The sequence below is a fragment of the Otolemur garnettii genome, unplaced genomic scaffold (genome assembly GCF_000181295.1).
Source record: "Otolemur garnettii isolate 467f Iridium unplaced genomic scaffold, OtoGar3 scaffold00025, whole genome shotgun sequence".
In the NCBI taxonomy this organism is placed as follows: domain Eukaryota; kingdom Metazoa; phylum Chordata; class Mammalia; order Primates; family Galagidae; genus Otolemur; species Otolemur garnettii.
Window position 1 is genome coordinate 19862574 of NW_003852420.1, and position 13347 is coordinate 19875920.

The window sequence follows — 13347 nt, forward strand, 5'->3', positions numbered from 1 at the left end:
GGTTGCAGCCTTTATTGTTGTTTGGCGGGCCCGGGCTGGATTCAAACCTGCCACCTTAGGTATATGTGGCTGGCGCCATAGCCACTTGAGCCACAGGCACCGAGCCCTTTTTTTTTTATTATTGTTGAGGATTCATTGAAGATACAAAGATCCAGGTTACCCTAATTGCATTTGTCAGGCAAAGTCTCTCTTATAAATGTGTTCCTTCCCCCAAGAGGTGTGCCATACACTTTGACCCCCCACACACACCCTTTCTCCTTCCCTCTCTCCCTTCCCCCATCCCCCACCATGTACTAGGTTGTCCTCATATCATAAGTGAGTACATTGGATTCTTGCTTCTCCATTCTTGTGATGCTTTACAAAGAAGAAATTCCTATCTCTTTGCTTATGGTGCTCATCTGTTCTCACATGCTGTCCACTTTATCCCTTAGAGCCATTAACATATTAATCATAGTTGTTTTTTTAATTTCTGGTCTGATAATTCCAACATCCCTGCCGTATCTGAGTCTTCTTCTGATGTTTGTTCTGTCTTCTGTCTCTTCAAACTGTGTTGAGTTTTTGTTTGTTTGTGACAAGAGTCTCAAGCTGTCACCCTGGGTAGAGTGCCATGGCATCATAGCTCATAGCAACCTCCAACTCTTGGGCTCAAGTGATCTTCGTGCCTCTGTTTTTCTATTTTTAGTAAAGGCAGGGTCTCGCTCTTGCTCAGGCTGATCTGGAACTTGTGAGCTCAAGCAATCTACCCACCTGGCCTCCCAGAGTGCTAGGATTACAGGCGTGAGCCACCACTGCCCGGCCTGCAGTTTTTTTCTTGATAGCCACACATGATGTACTGGGTGAAAAGAACTTGGTGACTAGGTCTTTAGTGATGTGTGGGAAGGTGTGAGGGAAGGAGAAGCACCTGTGATTAGATGTCAGTCTTTTAATGAGCCTGTCCCTCTGGGCTGTGACTGTCACAAGTGCTTCTCACTGACCCCACTTGCAGGGCAGTGGAGATGGCTAGAGTGGGCTGGATTGGGATATTTCTCTTCCACCAAGTCAATCAGGCTCTGATAAAACCTCAGCAGGTAAGGCTCTGGTTAGCCAGTTTCACCTGAGGACAAATGTAGTTAGGAATGGAATGCACTGGCATTTTTCAAAACCAGTTCCTTTTCTCCTGCTGCCAGAGGCACATGGGGCTACTTCTCAGGTATTCACCATGAAGACCTGGTAGAGTTCCAGTGGGAAAACCCATAGAAGTCTGGGGGTCTGATGAATGGGGCTCCTGGAGTTTTTGTCTCTCAGACTCATCCAACTGAGTATCCAGCAGCTTGTTGATTACACGTTAGGTTTTCCTACCCCTACCTGGATCCCGTCAAGGTTTCTGCTATTTGTAATTCTCTCTATTCTCCTGTCTCCAATTTAGGGGCTAATGGCTTGCTCTGTGACCTCATTTCTCACAGATCTGGGAAGAGTTGTTGAATTTTCAGTTTGTTCAGCTCTCCGCTGGTTGTTGAGAATGGAGGGGCAACTCCCAAGTTTCTCACATGCCAGTCTAGAAACTGGAAACTACTGTATATTTTTTTTGTTTTCAAAACAATTCACTCCAATATCCTGCTGGATGGGTAAATAAAATGTGGTACATTCATACAAAGTATTATAATATTATTTAGCAATAAAAAGGAATAAAGTACTGATACATGCCACACCAGCATTGTGTTCTAGAACAAAGAAGCCAGTGCAGAAGGCACGTACTACAGACTGCATGATTCCATTTATGCGAAATTCAGAAAAGATAATTCTCTAGGGACAGAAATTAAATTAGGGCTGCCTGAGGGCGGGAGTGAAAACCATGATTGTAAATGGGCATGAGGGATCTCACTGGGTGACTGGAGGGTTCTAAACCTGGACATCAGTGATTGTTACACAACTCAGTAAATTTATTAAAAGCCATTGTACACTTAACATGGGAATTTTTTTAGGATGTTAATAATACCTTAATAACATTGATTTTTAAAATGAATAAATATTTATTTGTAAAATATTTAAAACATTAAGAAAAACATTAAGCATTAAGAAAAGAATAAACAGGCTCAGTGCCTGTAGCTCAGTGGCCAGGGCGCCAGCCACATACACCAGAGCTGGCAGGTTCAAACCCAGCCCAGGCCTGCCAAACAACGATGACAACTGCAACCAAAAAACAGCCGGGAGTTGTAGCAGGTACCTGTAGTCCCTGGCACTTGGGAGGCTGAGGCCTAAGAATCTCTTAAGCCCAAGAGTTTGAGATTGCTGTGAGCTGTGACGCCATGGGACTCTACCAAGGGCAACACAGTGAAACTGACTCCAAAAAAATAAAATAAAATAAACATTTATTTTATTTGTAAAATATAGAAAAGCATTAGGAGTAAAATAAGCAGCCTCCTTCTAATCTTTTGTTAATGACACTTACCTCCTCTTCTTCCTTTTCTCTTTTTCTTTTACATTTTCACCTTCTACAAAACTTCTAGACTCTTCTTCCTCTTCTAATGTGGGATCTTCTACCTCCTGCAGAAACCTTCATTGTTCCCTTTAAAATGTATCATAGCTATTTCCCATGTTATTACATTGTTGCTACTATGAGGATATATTTCAGTTCATTTACTGTGTCTCTGGTTGGATGTCTCTAGATCTTCCCCATACATTATCCCTTGTGCCCAATTCTGCAGTTGGAGTCAGTTCCTAGGAATCAAAATACTGCATCAAAGACAAGGACATTTTTAGGGCTTTTGATAAATTTCTAAAGACTAATAATAAAGACACAGTGTATTAGTTTCCCCTTCCACCAACGGTTAAGTGGATGTCTGTTTCCAAACACCCTGGCAAGAGCTGAGATTTTAGTTTATTTTATACCTTTACCCATTGAGCAAAAAGCATGATCTCTCACTATTGGTTTAAATTGAGTTTATTTAATTGTTATGGAGGGTGTACATTTCTTCCATGTTAGTAGCTTATTTGTATTATTTTCCTTTCTTTTGTGAAACATTCATACTTGTACTTTACACATTTTTCTATTAGAGTATTTGTCTTTTTTGTGGAGTACTAAGTGTTTTATATAAAATAAAATATCATCCTTTATACTGCTATATGTGTTAGAAATATTCTCCCAAGCTTGTGTTTGTCATTTTGTATGATAGTTTTGATCCATAGAAATTTTATGTTATTTCTACAGAGTTTATTTTTCTTCTATGGTTTCTGACTTTCTTGAAATGCTTAGAAAGCCTTCCTCTAAGCTCGGTGCCAGTAGCTAGCTCAGTGGTTACAGCACCAGCCACATGCACCAAGCTGGTGGGTTCGAGCCTGGCCTGGGCCAGCTAACCAACAATGACAACTGCACAAAAAAATAGCCGAGTGTTGTGACGAACATCTGTAGTCTCAGCTACTTGGGAGGCTGAGGCAAGAGAATCGCTTAAACCCAAGAGTTTGAAGTTGCTGTGAGCTGTGATATTACAGCACTCTACCCAGGGCAACATGGTGAGATTCTGTTTAAAACAAAAAAGAAAGAAAGAAAGCCCTCCCCCACCCCAATATTGTATACTTCACCTACATTTTCTCTTTTGGTATTTTTATAGCATTTTCTTTCCTCTTCTTTTTCGCTACTAATCTTTAATTCATGTGGAGTTTGTTTTATGTATAGATTAAGATCGGATTCTAACTTAAATTTCTCCCAAATAATTGAATAATTGTCACAGTACAATTAATGAATAATTCATTCTTTACTTACTGATTGGAAACAGCCATCTTTATCATGTTTTAATTCTTATCTCTACTTGAGTCTCTTTCTGGGGGCTTTCTATCTTGTTCCCCTGATCTAGTTGTGTTTGCATATGCTATTACAACATGGAATTAATTATTTGGCTTCATGACCTGTTTTAAAATCTGGCAGTACAAGTCACGTCTCATCATTCTTTTTAAAACACGTTGTAGTCATTGTCTTATATTTGGTTTTCCAGATACAATTTGGAAACACTTAGTCAAGGAAAAGAAAAATCTTTCCAGGATTCTGATTGAAATTGAGTTAAACTCAAAAATTAATTTGCAAAACCTGACACCTCTATTTTTAAACCTTACCCTTCAGGAACCCAGCATTCCTCCTCGCTTAAGTATATGCTTCTATCGCTCAGTTAAGGTATTTTTATTTTTGTCGTTTTTTTCAAAAAACTGGAATTGCCTACTTCTTATTTGGTTTTTTATTAGCTATTTAATATTTTTGCTGATATTGTAAAGGAAATTCATTTGCCATTAAGTTTTCTTCCGGAATGTTGCTGATAGAAACATTATTAATTTGCACTAACTGGTCATTTAACGTAACTCTCCTGCCAGCTCTTGCCATTTTCATGTTTAGGGGTAATTTTCAGGGTTTGGGTGGGCCATCTACATCATTTGCAAATAAGAATTTGCGTCTTTCCAAAAGTTACGCTTCTAAATTATTTTTCTCTCTAATCTCTTTGGTTAATGGTGTGATATGAATCCTCACCCAGGCCTTTTGTTTATTCTTTAATGAGAATGCCTCCAGCGTTTCACCATTAGTGTGATATTAAGGGCTGATTTGAGCTATAGATGCTTCAAAGATGTGTCTGTTTTGATGCTATTTTATTAAGCATTTTTAATAGCAGTAGATATTGAATTTTATCAAATGCCTTCTTGCATTTTGTGAGTTGATCATGTGTTTTTTTTTTTCTCCTTTGAACTATTGATGGGATGAAATGATATTCATAGATTTCTTTATATTGAACCAGTCTTAGATTCCTGGAATAAAATCTGCGTGGTCATGGCATGTTATGCTTGTAATATTCTGGTAGATTCCACTTGCCAGAACTCTATTGAGAATTTTCACAGCAATATTAATAAGTTGGTAATCTTATTTTGGCCCTGTCAGGCTCTGTTATCAGGAATTTGCTGGTTGAGTGAAATGAACGAGGAGGATTTTCATATTTCTTATGCTCCAGTGCAGCTTCTATGTATGGCAATTATCTAGGATATTACTGAATATCTGGGAGGCAGGGGGATCTTGTCCATAAAGGCTCCTGAGCCGAGCGCCTTGCTAGAGCCCCGTCCCTCCTCCCCATCACACACACTCTCACCTCTCTCACAGGGGGAATCTTCGAGTATGCGGACGGCCCCAACGCCCAGGTCATGAATGCCGAGGAGCACGCCTTTCGATTTTCTGCCAACATCATCAACAGGAACCGGACTCTGCTGCCCAACACGACGCTGACCTATGACATCCAGAGGATTCACTTCCATGACAGCTTCGAGGCCACCAAGAAGGGTGAGTGTGCGTCTTGTGACTTTCTTTCCTTCCTTGCCTGGGGAGGGGTTAGGGCTACAGTCCAAGGCCCTGGGAAGGGGCCAGAGCTCCATCTCGCAGCCTTGTCTGTCTAGTGTGGGGACTTTCCTCAGTCCTAGTTCAGCTCAGGCTGTGTCATCCTCCAAGAAGGAGTGGGTTTTCTATCAAGAATTCCTAGGCCCTTGGCAGAGGCAATGAGGGAATGAGAGGCCAGGGGAGGGTGGTGGGAGTGAGAAGAGGGGGCCTCAGATTGGGCTGGAAAGGAGTAAGGAGATAGCGCAGATCCCTGGTGACACGAGCCACAGTAGGCATTTTCAGATGTGGTTTTACTTTCAGTAAAATCCTACCCTGAATATCCATATTTAAAATACATATAAAACAGATAATTTATAAGTTCAAATATGCACCATTTACTTGCCCTGTAGAGACTTCATGGAAACAACAAAGCTGTTTCAGTGGCTGCAACGACTTGACCCCAGAGGCTGGAGATGGCCTGTGAAGTCTGACATTGGCCTCAGCGTTCAGAATGTTTCTATATTTTGTTTCGGCTGCATACAGATAAGAAAATCATAATTCACAAAAATAAGTTGTGATAAATCCAATTAAACAGTTTTCCCACACCTGAATTTTTCAAAATAAAATGAAAACAACAGTTGTGCTGCATCCATACTAATTAGTGAACACATTGTCTATAAACTCCAGTGACCACACAGAGCACTGGAGAAATTTACACCAAGGTCCTCACTCAAAACCAGAACAAGGTGACTTATCAGTACCCGAATGAGCTAGCAGTTTCCAATACGGTATATAGTATACAAGTGTGCTTTTTTTGGTTGCTGTTTTTATATATATTTATATATGGTATGTGTGTGTATGACAATGAAGTTTGCAGACTCACCCTAGAAAAAGTGCCACATACGTCATTGCTGAATATCACCTTCAAAGTCCTGTTCCCCTTGGGAAGCTCTGAGCTGATGACAAAGCCTAGGACACCCATCAAAATACCACTGGTGTCAGTGCATGGCTTCCCAAGGGGAGTACCTCCAAGGTGACTAGAGTGATATTCAGCAATGATGAATATAGCACTTTCCAGGATGAGTTCTTGAACTTAATTGCCATGCCCCATGTGTGAATGTGTGTGTGTGTGTGTATTCAAATTCATTTGAATGAATTTGCATAATTCTGGAAATAACTTTCCTAGAACCCTACAGTTCCATATAACTCTGTTAAAAAATCTCAGGTCTTTCTTTTTTTTTAATATTTTCACAACTATATTAGATTGCACCAAATAAAGTAAATAAATAATTCTTAAGTTAGAGTTCTATTGAAAAAGAAATCTCATATCTGGAAGCCTCATTACCAAAGACTAAGTCATTCTTCCGGTAATACCCTATCGTAGTCACTTGTTTTTCTCCTTAACAGCCCTTATCATGATGTGTAATTAAATATTGTGCGTTTCATGTCTTTCCCCCTCTCTCCAATACCACTGCAAGGAAGGCTCTCTGTTGTTAATTTACATACCCCTCTGGCACCTAGAAGACTGACGTATAGTAAATGCTCAATGAAATGATTATTGAATGAATCAATGAATAAATGATATGGGAATGGGGTATGTGAGCCTGAGCACGATTGCCCAACAGCCCTGTCAGCTGAGCTTAGGGGACATGTCACCCCTGCATCTTGGGGAAACTGATGCCCATCTGAAGGAGACCAACATCCTTTGTCTTTCTAAGGGGTTCTGAATATTTAATCAAGGACGCCTTTCTGCCAGGCCAGGACCCTTGACCCCAGGTGCACACCTGTCAACGTGTTGCCTCCTGCTGGCTCTGTTTCCCAAAGCCCCCCGTTGTGGGTGAACATCTGAGCACAGAAAGGCAGCATAGCATGGGCTTGGAGCCAGGTTGCCTGGACTTACATTCTGGCAGCCCTGATATTCGTGGAGTGACCTTAGATGAAATACCCTGTGCCTCAGTTTCCTCATTACAAAATGGACACATCTCTGTAAAGCACTTAAAATAGTGTCTGGCACATAGTAAATGCCATACAGGATTTGACTGTTACTGCACTTGGTTGCCTTGCCCACCACATGCTGAACCACCACGTCAGGGGCCCAACTCCTGTGTCCCGCCCACCTGCTCCTTCTTGCCTGGTGTGCTGAAGGCAGAGGGTCCCTGACCTTGAGCACAGTGACTGATGACATTTTGAGGGCACTCCCCTGAATCTCAGAGCCCACTTGCAGACAGATGAGAGGCACTCCACCCTGGTTTAGCCCCAGTGAGTAGTCCTCCACCCTGACCCCTGGTCCCTCTGCTGGCATGCCCTCCTTCCTCCCTGCTGTGTCCTCCCGGTCTCATCCCAGCAGGCCCAGCAGCCCCAGCAGCCAGCACTGTGCAATGGAGTATCCCCCTCCCTGCAGAGAGTCCATGCTGGCTCTACCTGGCCTTGTTCAACTGGAAAATCCCTGAACTCAACCAAAACTGCACAGTAAAAATGTCAGGACATAGAACAAATGCCTGGAGTCAGAGCACAGAGGCCCACATGCATACAGCCACCCACAAAGGGCAAGGTTGGTTTCTGTCCATTTTTTCTGGAAATGACTAAAATAATACAATGACTCCCTGGTGGTGCACCTACAGCTCAGCAGAGGGACCTTCTCCAGCCAGGAAAGGCTCTGGGGCAGAGTGTAGGACCTTCCCAGAGCCATTTCCTCCAGGAATGGATAGGCCCATCCTATGTGCATCCTATTGGTAACCAGGTCCAAGACAGAAATCCCAGCTCCTGGAAGTCCAGCCTGGGGCTTCCAAGTGACCAGAGACACAGAGCCACCACTCCCATCACCAGATCACATGACTTCCTCACTTAAAAACCTTGGATGAACCAGTCTCCCCTTCCCCTAATATCCTCAGAGCCCACTGGGTGCCTGTTCAGTCTACTCACAACCTACCTTCTAGCCACATCTGTGCCATCTGCTCCTTAGCCTCTGGATCATAGGCGTGCCTGTCATCCTCTGGGTGCAGGCTTCCTCCCACCTCACAGCTTCTCACGTGCTGTTCCCTCTGCTTATAATTCCCTTTCCCCAACCAGCCCCTCTCCAGCCTTTGTTGAGCTAACTCATCCTTCTGCCCTCAAGCTTCTGGTCCTTAGGAAAGCTCTCCTCAAGCCTCAGATGAGATCAGGTCTCCTTGCTTCCTCTTATAACACTCAGGATTTTCCTTTCACAGCATTGACATGTGTGTGTATGTCTGTGTCTGTGTTTGTGTGTGATTATGTGATTATCGTCTGTTCCTTCCTCTAAACTGCAAGCCCCATCGCTCACTATAGAACCTAACATGGACCCAGCACTCAGGAGGCACAAAAATCAATATTGACAGTTTGGTCAGATACACAAATGAAAGAACAAGTGAATTCCCCCCTGTGTCCTTACGATCTCTGTGGGAGAGAAGGCCCTGCCCTTTACAAGTCAGGAGGCTTGGTATAGGAGGCTAGCTCACAGGGCCAACAGCTAGAACAGCTAGAAAATGGGAGAGAGCCACATGCACAAGCAGGAGGACTTCCTGGAAGAGGAGGTTTGATTGCACTTGGAAGGATGGTGGAACAAGTTAGATGGGAAAGGGTAAGGCAGAAAGTAGAGAGGAAAGTGCAAGTTATTTGAAGGAAAACAATATATGCACTTGAAAATTCTCTATTGCGCACTGGTGGTATGCCAGGTGCCAGGGGTCCTGAAGTGAGCAAGGCAAGGTGGCCAGTCCCTGCCACCACTGAGCTATATCTAGTGGCTGAAGCAACAAGTGCTGGAGTGGGACTTGAAGAGAGTTCAGGAAAGGGAGTGTGGCCTTGACTGGGTGAAGAAGTGTTAGGTTATAAAAAAACAGACCCCTGGACGGCGCCTGTGGCTCAAGGAGTAGGGCGCTGGCCTCATATACCAGGGTGGCAGGTTCAAGCCCGGCCCCAGCCAAAAATCTGCAAAAAAGACAAAAGACACCTCCCTAAGCTGGCTCAAGAAAAATGCAGCTACCACCTGAATCAAGACACAGGTGGTGTCAGCCCTTCAGACGCCTCCCTCGTGCCCCTAGGCATCACCTAGTGGAGATTACCATCCTTGCAACTGCTGGTGCCCCACACTGGTCTTGCCTGTTTTTGAACTTTGCATAAATAGAATCATCCAGGGCCTACATACTTGAGCCTTGCTTCTTCTGCTGTACGGTACATCCATGAAAGTCGTCTCTGCTATTGGATGTACCAGTTGTCCATGTTCTTCTTCCGTTACCATGTCCGTATGAACATGCCACAGTTTTGTAATCCCACTTTATTTTTGTTGGACCTTTGAGTTGCTACTTCTTGGGGCTACTACATGTGGTGCCGCTACAAACATTCAGGGAGATAACGTTTGGCGCACATAGATACTCATTTTTGTTGCTTTTATGCTTCGGAGTGGAAGTGCAGGGGTCACAGGATGCACATATGTTCAGCCAAACAGTTTTCCAATGTTGCTATACCAATTTGCACCCCCTCCAGCAGTGTAGGAGATTTGCACTTGCTTTACATCTTCTCACACTTGGTAGGTCAGTTTTATTTTTAAGTTTTGGTTGTTCTGGTGGTTTATGTAGTGAGTATCTCATTGTGGTTTTATTTGGTATTTCCCTGATGATCAGAGAGATGGAACATATGTCTTCTGCTAGTAGGTCGTTTGAATATTCTCTTTCTTGGAGAGCCTTTTTAAGCCTTTCAATCACTTTTTAAAATTGAGTTGCTAGTGCTTTTCTTGTTGATTTGTGGGAGTTCTTTATATATTCTAGCTAAGAGGCCTTTGTTGGAGATGTGTATATTATATTAATATATCCGTTGCAGACTGGGCGTGGTGGCTCATGCCCATAATTGTAGCTCTCTGGCAGGCCAAGGCGGGTTGATTGCTTGAGCTCAGGAGTTCAAGATCAGCCTGAGCTAGAGGGAGACTCTGCTGACAACAGAAAAACTGAGGATTTCTTGAGCCCAGGAGTTTGAGTTTGCTGTGAGCTATGACGCCATGGCACTCTATCCGGGGCGACAGAGTGAGACTCTGTCTTAAAAAACAAACAAACAAAAAAAAGTAAAAATAAAAATATCTGTTGGATATGAGCTTGCCCTTATAGTCTCATAGTGGATTCTTTTAAAGAGGAAATTTCTTAAAGTCTAATTTATCCATGTTTTTCCAGTAGGGCTAATGTCTTTTGTGTTACTCAACCAGTCTTTGTCTATCCAAGGTCATGAGAATATTCTCCCCCATTCTCTTCTGGAAGCCCTGTTGTTTTATTTTTTTCCTGGTGAGTGCTATGATCTATCTCAAACTGATAATGGCAAGCAGGGGTGGCGTTTTATTTTTTTTCTGCAGTGCTAGCGGGAGTGGAAACTTTTTAACTTCTCAGGAGAATTGTTTGGGAATATCTACAAAAGCTTGGGCCTACAGAGACATGTCTAGCCACTTAGAGATAATAATCAAAAGTTGGGAACAAATGAAGGGTCCATCCGCAGGAAGATAGACAGGTTGGGGTATGATTATGTGTGGACTAGAGAATTTTAACCAGCCATAAAAGAGACCAGAGACCAGACTTGCCCCAACACAACATTCTGGATGAACCTCACAGATACAGTGTTAAGTGAAAGAAAAGTGGTCTCCCGGGGCAGCACCTGTGGCTCAAGGAATAGGGCACCGGCCCCAGATGCCGAGGGTGGTGAGTTCAAACCCAGCCCCAGCTGGGGAAAAAAGAAAAAAAAAGTGGTCTCCCGTGGGGGAGGGAGTAGTGTGCGGTGGATATCGATTGGAAGCGGGCAGAAGGGAACCTTCATAGGTGTTGGAAATGCTGTAGCTCCCGACCAAGGTAGTTGGCATCATACGTGTGTGCATGACAAATGAGTGTAGTTACACGCGAAAATTCATGACAGCCTCGCATTTAAGATTAATGCACTTAATTATATTCTGTTATATCTCAATTAAAAAAATGAAGCAGCCCATTTCTGCGTCCCTCGGTGTCTCTCTGATAACACACACAGATAACATCCCTCTGCTAGGATGGAAAGGGCCACCACTTCTGACCCTGGAGGTGTTTCAGCTGTTGGGATTGTGTTCCCCCGTGGGGTACCCTCCAGCCCTTGGGAGCCCCATGTTCCCGTGATCTTCTTTTTTTTTTTTTCCTCTCAGGTTCTTTGAAACACCATTCCTCGGGAGCATCTTTAGGACTCTTCCAGGGGGTGGACTTGGGCTTAATTCTAATTAATCCAGGGTAATTCATTTTCACCAGACGGAAGTCCTTGTCACTACTCCCTTCCCCACCAGCTGGCTCCAGCCACCTCGGGCCATGTGGGTGAGGGGCCCAGAGGTTCAGAGCCTGGCACTGCCTGCCCCACCAGCTCTGGTTGAATTAGTCCCTCTCCTCCACCCTCTGCGTGAGACCCAGGAGGCTTTTCCCTATTAAAAGGGACTTTCACTGATTGTCTTTATCTTTAAATGTTTTGTAGAAAATTAAAAGATGAGTGACTGCCAGGCAGCGCCTGCACCAGCAGCCCAGAGAGTGTCTGTGTGCTCGTCCAAGCCTGGCCGGAGCGGCCTGGAATCGACCCAGCACTCCCCAGGCTCCTTTCCCTTCACTTATTCTCTGGGCTGCTCAATTCCTTTTAAGACACAAATTGATTGGGATAATTTTTGCTATAACTACAACTGCCGCGGGGAGGGGGTGGGGGAACTGCATTCAGGCTGTGGACTCCTGCGATGACTGTGAACCATTGAGTTACTGTAAAATGACCAGAAAATGGATTCAAAATTGAAGCCACAAATAATGTAATTACTGCAGTGTGCTCAGGGCTGCCAGAACAAGGGTTGGGCTGCTGCTCTGGAAACATCTGGAGGTAAAGCTGCTGCTGCCGCTGCTGCTGCCACCATCACCCTGCCCTGGTCCCTTTGGGGGCATCAATCGTCTTCTGGGCTGGAAGATCCTCAGAGGGTAGAAGGGGAAGGGACAGAAAAAGAGATGTGGAGATAGACCAAGGTGGAGAAATAGTGAGGGACAAAACTGATGCTCCTGCTGCCCAAGGGTGAGGTCTGATCACTGTGTCTCTGGCACCAGTGTGGTCAGAGGCAGCAGCAGCATGTCACCACCCTGACACAGCTCTCAACACCAGTACACCGCCACCACAATGGCTGTCATCACCAGAGCAATGGCATATCCCCTCCACTCCGGCAACATCAGCACCACCATCACAACTCCTACTGTCATCATCTCCGCCACCGCCACGACAGCAGCAGCGTCACCAGCACCAGCCTGGCAATGCCAACACCACCACCACCACCATCCCACGGATGCTTCTGTCACCACCATCGTCCTTCCTATTATTATCGCTGTTATCGTGAGGGCATCGACATATTTATCATTGTCGGTTTCGTCAACACCAGTGTCAACATCACCATCTCACCGTTGCTGTCACAACATCAACATCATCAGTTTCACCCTCATCAGCTCTGGTGCCTTTATCATTGACGGCCTCATGATGTGGTCTCCGTTTCAGTCACCTTTATTGCCCTCCTCCCAGCTGATGTCAAATCAAAGTGACTTTCTTCAACAGCACTCTTAGAATCCTCTGCATTGTCATAACTTTGCGTTTGATCCCCTGTCCCCTGCCTTACCCAAACAAGATGCCCAGGCTTGGGCGTGACGTAAGAGGTCGGCTGTGTAAATGAAGGGAGTGGCGGGCCAGCTTGTGCCTGCCTGCTTCAAGGCCCAGATCGAAGGGGGAATCCACAAGGCAGATTCTCGCAGGCAGTGGTGCGAGGCAACGGCACCTGTACGTCGTTCACCCACGTCTCCAGTTAGAAGGTCTGAGGGAAAGAAGAGAGAAGAGAGCCAGGAGGGGGTGGGACAGAAACCAGAGACATCAGGGGACAGTAGAAGGTTAAGTCAGAGGGAGGAGGTGGAGCCTGGAGAGAAACCTGCCCATTTTGTAGAGAGACACCAGGCCTGTGTGGTTTCACTGTCATTATCTTGTCCCATGTTGGTGTCTGACCTGCATGGTCA

The 13347-nt window shown here is 44.6% G+C and overlaps 1 protein-coding gene across 1 annotated transcript in view; it reads left to right on the plus strand.

Moving 5' to 3' along the window:
• Window positions 1–13347, plus strand: part of GRIK3 (glutamate ionotropic receptor kainate type subunit 3) — a 217971-nt gene that overhangs the window by 126961 nt on the left and 77663 nt on the right. The window contains exon 2 of the mRNA XM_003788164.3: window positions 5111–5287. Coding sequence (XP_003788212.1) covers window positions 5111–5287 — 177 coding nt within the window. The remainder of the gene's footprint in view (window positions 1–5110; window positions 5288–13347) is intronic.